The 16,289-nt window shown below is 50.7% G+C and overlaps 1 protein-coding gene across 3 annotated transcripts in view; it reads right to left on the reverse strand.

Moving 5' to 3' along the window:
- The window catches only part of LOC146797665 (calpain-9-like), a 266,794-nt gene that overhangs the window by 69,869 nt on the left and 180,636 nt on the right, over positions 1–16,289 (reverse strand). For all 3 annotated transcript variants that reach the window (XR_014968511.1, XM_085624810.1, XM_085624811.1), the window contains 2 exons: positions 12,193–12,270; positions 11,287–11,453 (listed from right to left, as the gene is read on the reverse strand). Coding sequence is in view for 2 of the 3 variants with exons in the window: in XM_085624810.1 (XP_085480936.1) it covers positions 11,287–11,453; positions 12,193–12,270 (245 nt within the window). In the remaining variant the exon portion in view is untranslated. The remainder of the gene's footprint in view (positions 1–11,286; positions 11,454–12,192; positions 12,271–16,289) is intronic.

Raw genomic sequence — 16,289 nt, forward strand, 5'->3', positions numbered from 1 at the left:
AGTTGGCATTTAAACTGGCGGAGGTGTTCTTCCCGGTTGGGAGCCCCAAGGACAAATTGGCTAAAACCAATTCTTGGTACAATGCTGAGTGCCGGAAGTTGAAAAGTGATTTGATCCAAGCAATTAAGGCCAAGGACAAAGAAAGGACCAAAATACTCCGAGCACAGTATAGAAAGAAGATCGAAAGTGCAAGAAAGACTTGGGAGGATGATAAGTGGGAGGAATTAAGATTAGCCCTGCAGTACAAGGATTTTAAATCCTTTTGGGCCATTGTTAGTAATGGAAGAAAAGAAACTGAGACCACAATATTCTCTAACATAGCCCCAGCAGCCTGGGAAGATCACTTTGGGAGTCTATACTCATGTATAAACCCCAACCAAATAGTTTCAACTGAGGGGGCGTGGCCAAGATGGCGGGGTGAGCGGACGCTTCCTCCCGTAGCTCCTCCGGCCCGGCCAAGCTAAAGCCTTTTTGTTATGCTTTTCTCCCCCCGCTGAGGCTCGGCGCGGGAGAGGAGCGTGGCGGAACATCAGGGGCACACATTGGTGCTGTTTTGGTCCGGATCGCCCCGGGGGAACCCCCCCCAAAGTTCGTCTGAGATCAGGGGACGACGGCGGTGAGCCCGAGGGGCGGAGCGTATTGGAGAGCTGTCCGGGCGCCTCGGTTGGGCCTGGTGCTGAAAGCTGCGGTCTGGAGGGGATCTGGCCCGCCGCTCGCCGGTGACTGAAGGAGCCTGGCGGGAGAGGGCCCGACGGTGTGGAGGGCTTGGGACGGGTGCCCCGGCACTCGGACTGGTGACGGCGACACCTGGCACTGCGGAGGCCCTGACCCCTAGCCGAGGTACGGCGGACTCCTTGTTGGGGCCGGATCATCTGGCCCCCTGTGCGTGACTAACGGGGGCCGGTGGTGGAACTTATTTCACGGCGGGGCACCTCGGAGGCCCCGGGGGTGTCGCCGGGCCTAGTCGGTGTGGCTTGCTCCGCCCGGCCGCCATTTTGTCCCCGAAGGAGCAGTGGTGGCGACCTCCGCTGAGCCCTGGATGCTGGCTGCACACGACCTCCCGATATTGCTGTCTTGACTACCGGAGGGATGAGCTGTTGGGACCCCCTCGCTGCGGCCCCCTTGGTTGTCTCACGCTAGCTCTTGCGGCTGACGGTGACCGGGCTCGGCCGCCATTTTGTCACCTGTGACGCAGCGACCTCACTTGTGGGGGATCCCCCGGCCCGAGTGCTTGCCGGCGGCTGAGCATCTCTGGGGCGCCTGGATCGGGGCCCGACTGCGGAGCTGACGATGGCTGGGAAAGGAGGCCCGAAGAAAGGGGACCGTACTCTGCCGGACATGCTTGGCAGGGCCCAGCACTTGCGGGACAGGACACAGCCCTCGCCGGGGCCCTCCCGGGCTCCGGCGGATGTGACTGGAGGGGAGCCACCCGTCACGAGGGCCTTCATGGAGGAACTGTTTAGCTCCCTCAGGGAGGACTTCCAGACACTGAAGCGGGAGGTGGCCAGCGAGGTCCGAGAAGTGCGCAGAGAGGTGGAGGGCCTAGGTGAGCGTGTGGAGGCGGTGGAGACGGAGGGCCAACAGCGAGCGGAGGAGATAGTCCACCTCCAGCAGGACGTTCTTCGCCTCCGGGAACAGTGTGTGGAGCTCCAGGCCCACTCTGAGGACCTCGAGAACAGATCTCGGAGGAACAACATCCGAGTGCGTGGCGTGCCGACTGCGGATGAGGGGTCCGATCTGGGGGGCTATCTGCGGGCCCTGTTCCGAGAAATCCTGGGGGAGGCCGCGGACTTTCCCATCAGCATCGACAGGGCGCATAGGGTTGGCCGCCAGCGCCAGCCATCGGCACCCCCACCGGACATTCTGGCCTTCCTGCCCGACTTTCCACTAAAGGAGCGTATCATGGCTGAAGCCCGCAGGAAACAGCCCCTGACCTTTCGGGATCGGCCGGTGGCGCTGTACCAGGACCTCTCTGCCATCACTCTACAGAAACGCAGGTCCTTTAGGATTGCCACTGACTTTTTGCGCGAGCATGAGACGCCGTACTCTTGGGGTCACCCCTTCCGCTTGATTTTTCGGTGGAACGGGGTATTGCATCAGCTACGCTCCTTGCAAGACATTTGTGGTGTCCTGGGGCTCACGGCAGCGGAGGAAGAGGGAGCTACGCCGTCGTGGAGGTCCTCGGAGGGACGGAATCGGCGGAGGTCATCGAGGCGGCGCTCAGCGACCAGTGCAGGGCGCCCGGACTCCCCTACCATTAGGGCGGACATGGCAGACGCCCTGAGGGCGGCGGCCGGGGACTCGATCGGCTCCTCTAGCGTGGCCTTGACGGCCTAACATACACTCCGGGGGGAGATGTCTTTAGCTTCTTAACATGCTTGGCACGGGGCGGGGGGGTTGGGGGGGAGCGGGCGGAGGTGAGTGGCTGGACGTCCACTTTGCTATTTTCTACGGACTTGCCCGTTTTGGGGCTTGACTGAGACTATGGGGTGTTTGAGTTTGGGGATGGCTAGTTGCCAAGGTTGTGTTTTGGGTGGGGGAGGGGGTTGTTTTGGGGTTGGGAAGGTCCCGTCCGATGTTGTCTTTGCCCGCTTTGTCTTGGCTTGTCCCGCGCTGCGGCCCCGCGCGCCCCACCCGCTGATTCCCTACCCATTGCATGGCGCTCCCGATCCCTGCGAGGAATGCCGGGCCTAAAGGTAGTGACCCTTAATGTTCAGGGTCTGAATAACCCGGTGAAGCGCAGGGCGATCCTGTCGTTGCTGGAGGGGACGCAGGCGGACATTTGCCTTTTGCAGGAGACACACTTATTGCCCCGAGACTGCCACAGGATGCGCTCTGCTAAGTTCCCCACCCAGTTCTTTTCCTCGGCAGCGAACAAGACGGCAGGGGTAGCCATTCTCCTAGCGAGCTCCTTTCGGGGGGAGGTGTTGCATAGGTGTGCTGAACAGAAGGGGAGGCTCCTTGCGTATCGCATGAGCCTGGGAGGCATAGCATTTACGGTTGGCTCCGTTTATAGCCCAAACGAGCACCAGGAGCGCTTCCTAGACTCCGCGCTGGTGGATGTCACTGCTTCCCCGGACCGACACGTTATCTTGGGCGGAGACCTCAACATTGTCTTTGACTCTGGGATGGACAGATCGGCGCAGCGCTTCCCGCAGACGGGGGAACTGTCCCAGGCTGGGAAGGCCCGAATTGCGGACATGGACTTGCATGATCTCTGGCGCTCCCTGCACCCCACGGATAGGGACTACTCTTTCTTCTCGCACGCACACCGCACTTACTCACGGCTGGACTACCTCCTGGTGAGTGGACCGATGCGTGCCGCTGCCACGGCGGCGGACATCGGGGTCCTGACCCTGTCTGACCACTCTCCAGTTATCGGCGTTTTCCAGTGGCCGGCGGCCTCCCCCTCTCGGGGGGTGTGGCGCCTCCGGGACACACTTCTACACAAAAAATCGGTGGTGCAACGCATCGGGGAGGTCATACAGGACTATCTCACTCACAATAGCAACACTGACACCTCGCAGGCGACACAGTGGGCGGCATTGAAGGCCGTCCTACGGGGGGAATTCATCTCTATCTCTGCAGCCGAGAATAAGGAGCGACAACTGAAGAGGGATGAGTTGACGGCTCAAGTTCGGGAGCTTGAGCAGGTCCACCGCCGTACGGGAGCGCCGAGGGTCTGGAGGCAGTTGAAGGCAGCGAGGAAGCTCCTCTCGGCTCTGGATCTTGATAGGGCGGAGTACGCCGCCTTACGTTTGAAACATGCCTACTACACTGGGGGGGACAGATGTGGCAAGCTCCTAGCACACCGGCTCCGGGTCGCGCAACAGCGCAGCGTCGTGAAAGAATTGGTGGGCGCGGACGGGGGGGTTGTCTCCGGGGACGCGGAAGTAGCGGAGTCTTTCCGCGGCTTCTACGAGGCGCTGTATGCTGAGGAGCCCTCCCCGCCACGGGAGACCGATAGCTATTTGGAGTCGGTGACCCTCCCGGTACTGGACCCGGCTCAGGCTGACCACCTGGAGCGGGACATCCATGTGGAGGAAGTGATTTCAGCTATTGCGCGGCTGAAACATGGCAAGGCCCCGGGCCCGGACGGGTTCACGTCGCTATTCTACAAGACTTTTTGCACGGCCGTGGCCCCTGTCCTTACGCGGCTGTTTAACTCTTTCTCCGCACCGGGAGCCATCCCTCCGGATCTCCTGAGGGCGACGGTCGCGGTAATCCCGAAGCCTGGGAAGGACCGGGCCCTTTGCGGCTCATACCGGCCCATCTCTCTCCTAAATGTCGACCTCAAGTTGTACACGGGGATTCTCGCAGCCAGGCTGGGTCCACACCTCCCCGACCTGGTGGAGGCGGACCAGGCTGGTTTTGTGCCCGGTAGACAGACGGTTGACAACACCAAGAGGGTGACACATGTTCTGGAGAAGGCCTCAAGGATCTCGGGGGAGCGGATGCTGTTGTCCGTTGATGCAGAGAAGGCCTTCGACAGAGTTCACTGGCCGTATCTTGAGCGGGTCCTTAAGAAACTGGGAATCGGCGATAAGTTCCGCACCATGGTATTTAATTGCTATAAGCATCCTTCAGCGTCGGTGCGGGTAAACGGGTGTAGCTCTGGTAGCTTTGCCATCGAGCGCGGCACGCGGCAGGGCTGCCCTCTCTCGCCGCTCCTGTTTGCCCTCTACATGGAGCCGTTTGCTCAGAGGATTCGTGACAATCCGGATGCTGTCGGGGTCCGGATGGGCCAGTACGTCCACACCGTCAGTCTCTATGCGGACGATGTCCTGCTGACTTTGGACGACCCTAGGAGGTCGCTGCCTACTTGCCTCCGAGAGTTGGACGCCTTCGCGGGGGTGGCCGGCTTCAAAATGAATATGAGCAAGTCGATGGCACTGGACGTGTCCCTGGCTGCGGAAACCAGGAGGGATCTTCAACGGCTCTTCCCCATGCAGTGGTCCTCGTCCACGGTGCCGTATCTGGGGATTCTGCTGGCGCCTACACTGTCGGAGATGGTTACGGCCAATTATGCCTCCCTCAGCAGGAAGATCAAGGACGAGCTTGGCCGCTGGAACAAGGGCCTGCTGTCCTGGCTGGGGCGAATCGCGGCGGTCAAAATGACGGTGCTGCCCCAGATACTATATCTTTTCCGGGCCCTTCCACTCCAACCCCCGGTGGGCTGGATACGACAAATGCAGGCTGACATCTCCCGCTTTGTCTGGCAGGGCCGCAGGCCACGCATGAAGAGGGTCCTCTCCACGCTTGCTCCGGAAGCGGGGGGTCTCGGCATTCCGGACCTCCGTAAGTACTTTCAGGCGGCACAGCTCCGCTATCTGGTGGAGTGGAGCAGGTGGGAGTCCGACAAACATTGGCTCTTCCAAGACCAGGCAGTGGCGGGCCGCACCTTACAAGAGGTTCCATTCCTGCGCCGCGCGCACCGCCCCGCTAATCTTTACGCTTCCTTTGTTACGCGGGTCCCCCTGCGTGTGTGGGACGCGGTCTGTGAGGCCCGGGGCCTTACCACCTTCCCTTCGCCGCTCACGCCCATTGCGGGCAACCCGGACTTCTCCCCTGGGATGGAGCCGGGGGTTTTCTCCCACTGGGTGCAGGCGGGCTGCAGGGCACTCTTCCAGATCTATGGCCCGGAAGGAGTGGTTCCTTTTCAGCAACTCCGCCAGGAGTTCGGCCTGACGGAGCTGGACAGATTGCGTTACATGCAAGTTCGGCATTGGGCCCTCCAGCCTCGGGTGCGTGCCGCCGCTGCCCGTCCAATTACACCGTATGAGCGGTGGTTGGCTACTCGGACCTCCGACGCTAAACTGATCACTGATCTGTACAAACACCTACAACCCCCGCCGTTTCACTACTACAATCCGGGGAGGGAGCGTTGGCACAGGGAATTGGGTAGGACACTCAGCCACAAGGAATGGGACAAAATTGCGTATCGGGCGCGGCACTCTGCATACCACACGGGCCTTACGGAAACCTTCACTAAAGTGTCCACATACTGGTACTACACCCCGGAGAGACTGTATGAAATGCATAGACACACTGACAAGGGGTGCTGGCGGAGCTGCGGGCAGGAAGGTACCCTTACACACATCCTATGGGATTGCCCAGTGCTGACCGCCTACTGGAAGGAAGTTCTGGACGAGGTGGATGAGCACTTTGGCATAGAGCTGCCGCGCCTCCCGGCGTATGTCCTGCTGGGCCTCCCCAATGACCTAATGTACCCACTGAAGTCCCGCAGGGGTAGGCAGATTGCGATAGCGCTGGGGTCTGCGGTTCAGAACATTCTGATCCACTGGCGCACATCCACCGCCCCCTCCATCACCGGTTGGTTGCACAGACTCTGGCATGTGCTGGGGATGGAGAAGCTGTCGCTTACGGTTGCGGGGGAGATAGACCAATTTGAGGAGCTATGGCAACCCTTTCTAGCGCTGCTGTCCACTGAATTCCGGGAGCTCACCTGCCCGAGGTATCTTAGGCTTCTCAGGCTGCGGCCGCCGGTGACCCCGGCGGACTAGCTTACATGTGAGATGGGGACCCCCGGCGGGGGGGGGGGGGGGCTGTGCGGGGCTTCCTGGTTAGGGCTACTTTGCTGCGGGACCATAGGACGGGGGGAGGGGGGAGTGTTGTTGTTTTTGTACTGGGAGGATGGGGGATGGGAGGGGGGGGACTGTGTTCTGTTGAGGGGTTGATTGGGGGGGGTTTTATTGCTCTGCTTTTGGGTGTCGGATACGCGCGTGGGATTCCACAGCTTGTAATTCTAGCGTTCATTTACTGTGTTCTTCCCTCTGAGCCAACGCTTCACCTATTGCCAACCCTCTGGAGATGCATCCCTTCTTCTTTGACTGTATTCCACGTATCCTGCCTCCTGTCCCCCTCCCCCATGGTTTGTTTTGTCTCAATAAAAACGTTTTAAACACAAATAGTTTCAACTGCTCTATATCCCCCTTTGGAGTGCCGAGCAGAGGTCGTTCCGGTGATCTCGATAATGGAGGTGGAAACCGCTATTCTCAAACTCTTGGCCAACAAAGCGCCAGGACTAGATAAGGTCCCAGGCGACCTTTATCGGTCAGAACCCAAAGTATGGGCTCCCTACCTCTGTGTCTTGTTTAATTCTATACTACTAGGTGCAGATCCCCCAGAAACTTGGCGTGGTGCAGAGATTGTGCCGATATATAAAAAGGGATGCCCTTTACAACCCTCAAATTATAGGCCTATAAGCCTGATTGAAATTACCCAAAAGTTGTTTGGACGTATAGTCCTTGATAGAATTCAGACCTGGGAAAAAGATAACGATATATTGAGTACCCTGCAGGCGGGCTTCAGAAAGGGTACCTCAACTATTGATCAGCTATTTCGACTCCAGGTCCTTTACTGGAAAACTGTGAGTGTGGAGGGTGGCAGCCTCTATCTCATTTTTGTTGACCTGAGGTCTGCTTTTGACCTGGTGCCTCGAGGAAAGTTGTGGAGAGTTCTACAGGAACTTGACGTCCCTCCGTATCTCTTGGATGTCCTGAGAAGACTCCACTCTGAAAATTTTGCCCAGGTCAGATGTGGGAAATATGGAGAATTGTCTGCACGTTTCCCAGTGAACAGAGGAGTTCGCCAAGGATGCGTGCTAACACCTACCCTTTTCTGTTTGTATATCAATGGGCTTATCAACCATCTCGAAAGTATCAAGGACACTGATGTCCCAAGACTCGCCACGGGCAGAGTACCGGCTTTGATGTTCGCTGACGACACTTTGTTGCTGTCCCGAACATCTACCGGTATCCAGCGTATTCTGGATGGCTTTGTGGACTTTTGTGGGGAAAGAGGTATGGAGATTAATTTAGCAAAGACAAAGTTCATGATCCTCAATCCCCCTAAGCGCACACGCCCGAATCCAGTCTTGAACAGTATACCGCTTGAGCGAGTAAAGACGTTTTGATACCTCGGGATTACTCTGCAAGAACATCTCGGGTGGGGGGTTCAAGCCGCAAATTCAGCATTAAAGCTGACTCAAATTGCAGGAGGAATATCAAAACTTTTTAGAGGTTCAGCTTTTAAGCCTGTGGCGCCACCGGTAGAAATCTACAAGAAACAAGCTAGAGCAGCGTCCATCTATGGAGCAGAACTATGGGGACATAGTGAGCCTCCTAGCCTAACTAGGACTGAACATTCTTTCATGAGAAATCTGCTGGGCCTGCCCCCAAGTACTCCGTTGGTTCCTATTAGGCTCGACCTAGGGCTGATTCCCGTGGAGGAGGAGGTGGCGATGCGACCAGTGATATACTGGAAGAGACTCTGGTCTAACCCGGAGTTGGGTTCTTTTCGTGAAGAATTCAAGGGGGTTTGGCCCCTAATTAATAATAAGAAAATCCCCTGGTTAACCCACATCAGGGATACTTGTGACAAGATTGGCCTCCCAGAATTATGGGCTTCCCCGGAGGTCTCATGCCTGGCCATCCCAAGGACAAATCTGGTAGATCGGTTCAGGCACCATCATCTCATGAGCCTCCACACGAATTCTGGTGTTGGTAGATTGACAGCACAGTTTCTCCAAATTAAAGATGACTATAGGAGGGAGGAATTTCTTGACCTGATTTTTCCTGCTGTTGCTAGGAAGTTGTACTTCCAGCTGAGAATAGGCAGTTTACCGCTTAGGTCTTTTACTTCTAATTGGGAACCAAGCAAAAACACTGATTGTCCTGCCTGTGGTTTTCGAATGGAAGATGATAAACATGTTTTCTTCTTCTGCCCAGTGTATCACCAGTTACGAACTAGATGGGTAAAACCCATTTGTAAAAATTTGGGATTTAGAGAGTGCGAAAATGCCTTAAGAGTATTGAAATATGAGACCCACCCTCCGATTGTCTTTGCAGTTTCCTGTTTTTTAAATGCCATGTGGATCAAACGCAGAAACTATTGTAATTAAGTAACAGGCATTAATGCATTTCATGTACTTTTATTGTATATTAAGTACAATTTTGATTCTATCGTCCTGCATTTTTAAAAAAAAATTTTTATTGTGAAATGATGAATTGTATGTTGCTATATTTTATGTGTACTTTTATGGCCTTTGCGGCCAAAATACAGTTTATAAATGGAAATGGAAAGACTTAATTTATTTGACAGCGCTAAAAAGAAAGCCAAATTGATTTAAGGAAGCTTGAGTTTAAGCAATTTCTGAAAGGAAGAATTGGACTGAATTAAAGCCAAAGCCTAGGGCTATTCTGTCCTCAAATGGAACTGTCTGAGGCTTTATTTTTATCATATTTGGTGTGACTCTGTTTCCTATATGGAACTGCAATGAGATTTTGCCCACTCTCAGTAATCGCTAGGATCTGCTGCACTCTGCAACGGAGGAACAATGTCCAACAGGCATCTCCTACTCTCAGATCTCCCTCTTCTCTCCTTCAGTCTCCCAGGAGACCAGCAGATCTGAAAAATATGCTACAAGATCCATTCCTCAGGGTCTATGGGGTGCTGGCCTCTTCTGAAGTTACTTTTGAAGTTGAGGCCTATATCAGGGATAATGATGTTGGTGAGGAAACCCATCTACTGAGACTTCACCTTTGTATGACGTCAATCTTACCCAGACACATGTGACATGTTCTTCCCATATCCTGGAACTCCAAGGTAAACTACTGCTTGACCCATTCCATGGATAGGTACTTTCTACTCATACCAAAGCCCCACTACTCTTGACATGGAGCATCCCCACATTTCTTTTTTTGGATAGGTCTTCAATAATTTACTCCATTTTTCTTCTGGCCTTTTGACAGGTTGAGGTCTGTTAAGTGATCTACATTAAAACATGGTTAGGACAGAGTCTATGATGTCTCTGGCTACCTCACCATGATGCTACCCTAATAAACCTCACCCATGTCCAGATATCTTCTTCTTCATCTCCCTTTCTCGTTCCTTGGATAAACAGTTTTACTTTCAGGATCTAGCTTTCTCCTTTCGTCTCATGAGAATTCTGAACACATCTGTTCTTCCTCTCGTTCTGGGACGCTTTAGTGAGCTTAGTGTCTTTAATTCCATGACAGAGCAACCTGGGCAAGGCATCCTCCATTTTCTTCATCCTTTCCACTCATTCTATGCGCTATCTCTCCCTCTAGCTCTTCCTGGTCTTCTTAGTTCAATGGTAAATTGAAACAAGGTTGTAAGGGCTTTTGGTTTAAAGCAAGGTCTAACAGGGGGTATTTCATACAACATAGTACCATTAACAGCTTAAATTTGCTACCCTTTCCTACAAATGTAAACAACTAAAGACAACAAATCTGAAGGCTTTATTAACAGCAACATCAATACTTGAAAGACACGACGCTGTGACATCCACAAGCTAAAGCATTAACCATTAACACAACAGAAAGCATCATTGTGAAGGCAAATACTACCCAAAATGCAATTGCTCTATGAGGACACAAGTGAACATCAGCTGCAGCACATCACCCACTCACACAAGAAGTATGCCATAAAAATTCGAGGTATTCTCAAACCACAGTCAACAGTGCACTGCACAATGCAGCCACTGTTGAAATGGAGATGTTAAAAATGGAACTGCACAACATGGAAAGTGCCTGGCATATCTATTCAGTTGACTTGAAAAAAGAATCAGAAAAACAGGAAAAGGAACGTTTGCCACAGGTGAATCATGCAGGAATACACCAAACAAAATTACACCAGATTTTTCACTTAACAGATCTGCTACACATGATGGAGACTGGCATATGCCACACACTGAACACATGAAGCCGTGTCTGTTGTATTTAAACTATTTTGTGGCCTGTTGAAGCTGCTGCATTCTCTCTCTGCAGAGACACTCTAAGAATTTACAAATTCACCATCTGCAAGGAAATCTGGCAAATTACAGACACATTCAAATATCGCGTCGTGTAGTTTTACATCTTGATGTGGATCCCACATGAAATACACCATCAAGCAAACACTGTATGACATGGGAAGCTTTATCACGCATTAGGGCAATAAACAGCACATAAGAAAGTCATGGGTGCATAACGAATGGAAAGTCAATCATCAGTTGGCAATGGCCAGAAGGTAGGAAGTAAGGACATTACCACTTGTTCTCCTCACCTCACTCACACTGGCAGACAAACAGCCCAACTGCCTGTGTCTGTGCATGCTTCACACATTTGCTGAGCTTGGAAAGCAGACAAAAAATAACTGCTGGTGCCAGTTTTCCAAGAATTGTCATTGGCTGAGCCAGTCTCCGCATTCTTTAACAATATTTTTTAGTCAATTCCTTAAAGCTCACAAGTGAGCAATCAGTACCTTTTTGTTCAATGCTTCCACCGGAGGACATCCCTCTGACCCAGCGCCCTTCGTACATGGCACACGCCCAGGGCTGCACAGCTGCCTCTGCACCTGGGAGGCTCTCTGGGCTTAAGTGGCAGACATCCATCATTTGGAAATGCTTCTGAAAATCTTCTATCGACATCCTAAGAGGTGAAATGAGAAAAACCCAAGAGACAACTGAAGTTGAACTGTAGAGATACTGATTTATAGTGAAACAGAGCTCAGTGCAAAGGATTGAGGATACTAAAAGAGCACTTGGTGGGAGGAATGGAACATTATACATACATGGGGAGATATGTTCCCTAACCATGAGATGTAAGTAGTCGCTTGCAAGGAGCCATTTGTTATATACATGCGTGCCCTCCTCTCTGCCTGTGCCATCATGGAATGTGCTCTGAGTCTGAAACAGACAATGGCCCTCATTACAACCCGGAGGGAAAAGGGAGCGGTAATTACCACACATGGTATATACCACTCACCCAGGGTGGGAAAATACTTCCGATTCCAAGTTTTAAATTTAGAATCCATTTTAACACACGGATTTCTGCATGTTTTGTCTTAGTGAGATAATTATCACTCAATTAATAATTCTGATCCCTGTGCCTTTGTTCATGGATCGAAATGTTATCCTTCGCTTGTGATGAGGGCAAAAGAGTGAGCTTTCTCAGCTCTGGCAATTGAGGATGCTGTCTTATGCTGTTTCTACTCTTCTTCAATAACGCATTCATGCATTAATTTCTGGAGCCCTGATTTTGCCTTCTGGGTTGAGAGTTGAAAGCTTACATGAAACTTTGAGGGATTTTATGGAGAATACGGGGTGGTTTTGAATCTGTCATTTTACGATAAAAAAGGGTTCCCTCTTCTGTTTGGAAGATAACTCACCAGAACTCTCCATCTTCCATGGATACAACACCCATCCTCTTCTTTTCATTTGTTTCCAGTTTGTCCCATTCAGGAGCTCTGAAAAAGAAAATAATTTCTCAATAAAAAAGGTTTTCCTTCTGAGAACTGAACCGTTTGACCAAGCACCTTTAGGGTGTTTCATATTAAGTGTAGTATCAAAACAACAATGTCTCAACCAGTAGTTATAGGAACAATTTTAAACAAAGATGCATAAGTCATAAAGGAGGGAAACAAGAGACCAAAGTATGAAAAAAAGTTTTTTAGTTATTATTATTATGCAAAAAAATTGTAACAGCACTATAATACAATTAAATCAAATTCTGGTAGCCAAACATACACCAATTGTGTACTGACCGTGCTCGGTGTAAGTGATAAGTGCAGTGACACAAGTGATATATACAGTGTGGGCGGCGCAAGGTGAAAGGACAACATTAATATAAACAAATTACAAAAACACAATAAATAATTTGCAATAAGGTATAAATCCTTAGGAGGCCGTAGGTTACACTGGGCTGTCGACGGCGTTTCGACCTTATGTACTTAAGGTCATCATCAGGACAATGGCTACAATTTGAAGAGTGCTGAGTGCTGATCTAATGAAAGCGCTCAAAGCGCTAATGTCCAGGCGATCGTCAGGGACTTCTACGTCCGACGGTGTAACGAAATGCTTTATAATACCAGTAATACGTTCAGGAGCAAGTTAGCCGATAAACTGGGTCCGTTACAGTTGTACAATCAAGGGTCCTGTTCAGGTGGACAACCTGCATTTAATGAGAGTTGTGCCCAATTCGATATTAAGTGTAGCCACGGTTTTGGAGAGGTTGAGGAGTGATTTGACAATGGGGCTTGCTCATATGTGGACTAGCGCGGCGTTGGCAAATGAGGCTGAGAGGACTGTTGCTAGGATGGGAAAGGTTAGGATCATTGGTCAGTGTGTCTCAGGAGGTGTGAATCTTATAGTATTTTGGTGGTATTGGGTAGGGCTCTGTCCTAGACCTTAGTTGTTGGGGAGATGTCTTAGGCCAGTGGACTACTCTTATCTGACTTAGGACACACTTCTTTTCTGTCCTGCATACTCTTCCCACTACCAAGCTGCTCCACATTTACTATCTGTTGCCAGATACCCATATCTCACCTGGCACTCTACCCAGGGGAGGGGGAGGTGAGTGAGGTGGTCATGGGGCCCATTTATTTCCACCTCTAATGTTCTTCAATCACATTGTCCCATGTGCTTCTCTGCCCCTTTCCAGCCTTTACTATCTCACCTGTGTCCACCTTTGCCACTTGTTTCCGAGGTATGAAGGTCAGGAAGATGGCTTACTGAGGAAACACTGAAAAAAAAAGGTGTGCAGTTCCTATGGAACGTGGGTCGGAAGGGTCCTGAATGATCAATTCCGGGGAATCGGATCCTTCAGGAGCAAGAGCCCTCACAGACTCGAGGGGTGTCATGCGTCATCATAGGGCAGCTCCTCGTTGGGCCGGCGCTGCAATGCCCAACGGGCCCTGCGAGGGGGCTCTTTGCCGGAGTTCTTTTGAGCTGCCGCTCTTGCTCCAGAAGGATCAGATCCTCCAAAGGCGCGCCAAAGGCAAGCCCGTCTGCACCCTTCCGCGCCTGGGCGTCGCCAGGAGTCAGGACCCCTACTTCTCCCAGGATTGAGGATACTAGGCCTTACTTTCACCATTATTCAGCTGCATCCCTCCACGCGCTAAGAGTGCAGAATCAAGTTAGACCCCCCCCAAGAACTTTTGTGCCCTAGCAACTTCCCCACAAACCTTGAGGGCCCTGTAGCCTGCCCCGAATTTCACTTCCAGAGTAACTATGATCCCTGGACCAAGGCAGAGACCGGTCTCCGACCCATACATACTAGGATGGACCTTAAATGCCTCCTTTGTAATGTAAGATCTCTTGCCAAACACTCGAATGAGATATGGGATCTTTTTACTTCGCAGTCCCCAGACATCTGTTTCCTGACAGAAACGTGGCTCAATCCGTCCAACACCCCAGCTATTGCTCTAGCTATCCCGGAGAATTACAAACTGATTAAATTAGACAGAGGCTCTAAAGTGGGCGGGGGCATCCCTATTGCCTTTAAAAACTCAATTAAGGTAACATGAATTGCAACCACCATCTCTGACTCAGCAGAGAAGGGTATTTTTAAAATAAATCTTTCTGCCTCCGATTCTTGGAGTAGTGTATTGATCTTCCGCTCCCCCAGGATCCAAATCTAATTTTAGTCAACTGTTAGTTGAAGAGCTAGCCACACACGTTCTAGCTTCAAACAAATTCCTACTCTTAGGTGATTTCAACTACCATGGGGAAGCCTACACCAATTCCGAGGTCTCCAAGCTTTTAGCGGACTTGGAAACGCTAGGACTCTCCCAATGAGTCGTCGGTCCCACATATTTAGCGGGCCACTCACTAGACCTATTGTTCACTAATTCTAGATTGTAAGGCTCCAACCCCCCTTATTTGGACTGATCACTTCTCAATTATATTTCACATTCAGTCCCCCCTTCCCCCTATCTCCAAGAGTAATAGCAGAACTGCACCACATGCTTTTAGACCATGGCATTGACTTAACCCGGATGCCTTTAAGGAAGCCTTTCTTTCCCGGCGGGCCGGCAACCAATTCACTGGTCACCAACCTATTGGAATCCTTTAATGCAGCTCTTATTAAAGCCCTCGACGACACAATCGCATTTAAAAATAACTGCCCCTCCAAACATCGTCCCTCTGCCTCCTGGTTCACTTTCGAACTAAAACAAGAAAAGTAAAAATGTAGGAACCCAGAGAGACGCTGGCGCAGACGCAAAATGTCTCAAGACAAACTCCTCTACAAACAAGCCTTGTCTCGTTATCAGCAAAACATCCAACTTGCAAGGCGCAATTCCATCATTAATCAAACTGAAAAGTCTGGCAACTCCTCTAAAGCTCTTTTTAATATTGTCCATGATTTTGTCACTCCCCGGGCTTGTGCCCAGGTTGGTCCTATATCTCAGGAATTCTGTGACTCGCTGGCCAATTTTCTTCAGGAGAAAATCTCTTCCATCTACACAAAACTCGACCGCCTTTCTCTGCCTGGAGTCGAGATCAACAGTTCTAATGAGGACCAGTCTAAGGAACCTCCCTATTCCTTGGACAGCTTCACCTCTTTTACCTGGGTGCTAACTGATGATAAAACTGATAAACACTTTTGATAATTGAAGGCCAGGTTAGTCATGATACATCATGGATCCATACACACGTACTATTCTGATCAACAATATTTTGAACAAAGATGGGTAATTACTATGTATAGGTGAATACAAGTTGGAAACTGTATAGGATTGTGGATCTAAAAGAATGTCATATAGGCAGGCTGCCTTTTGTTTGATATAAGTACATTTTGGATGAGTCAATGATAGCGGGCATAACTTATCAGATGAGTATAGACTATTCTATAGGAAGGATGTAATGAATAAGTTATCAAAACATTTTGGTCAGTGGCGTAACGAAACCTGAGGGGGCCCCCCTGCAAAGTACATGGAGGGGGCCCCCTGACCCAACGCCCACCACTTTGCCCTACCGCCAAAAAATCTGGTATATTTTGCATTGAAACCTCCAACATTTAATGAAATGCCTCTATATTAGCGTACTCAAAATTCGAATAAGAAAGTAAGAAACACTTTTAACATATAAGCTACACCATTTGTAACATTAATGTCAAGAGCAGATTATTTAACTGAGACAGGAATAAGAGCAATGCCAAGGAGCGGTCGTATTGTTTGAGGAACTGCCTATTGCTGAAGAACAAGGAACAACTACATAGGGTCTGAATTAGAATTGACATTGATGGAAAATAACTTGAAACTTTGAAAGACAAACCCAAATCTGCAATTTAACAGACTCGACTGACAATATACATGAGAAGTACACAAGATATAACCCAGTATACTGCCAGCTCCAAGAGAAATAAACTGGTGTGAATTATCTGCATGCCACGCACTTGCGTCTGTCAGGGATTTTGTACGATATTATATTAACCACGCTATAGTATTTAAAATGAACTGAGGATGCACTCTCAATATCTACCATC

Source organism: Triturus cristatus, chromosome 9 (assembly GCF_964204655.1).
Source record: "Triturus cristatus chromosome 9, aTriCri1.1, whole genome shotgun sequence".
Lineage (NCBI taxonomy): Eukaryota > Metazoa > Chordata > Amphibia > Caudata > Salamandridae > Triturus > Triturus cristatus.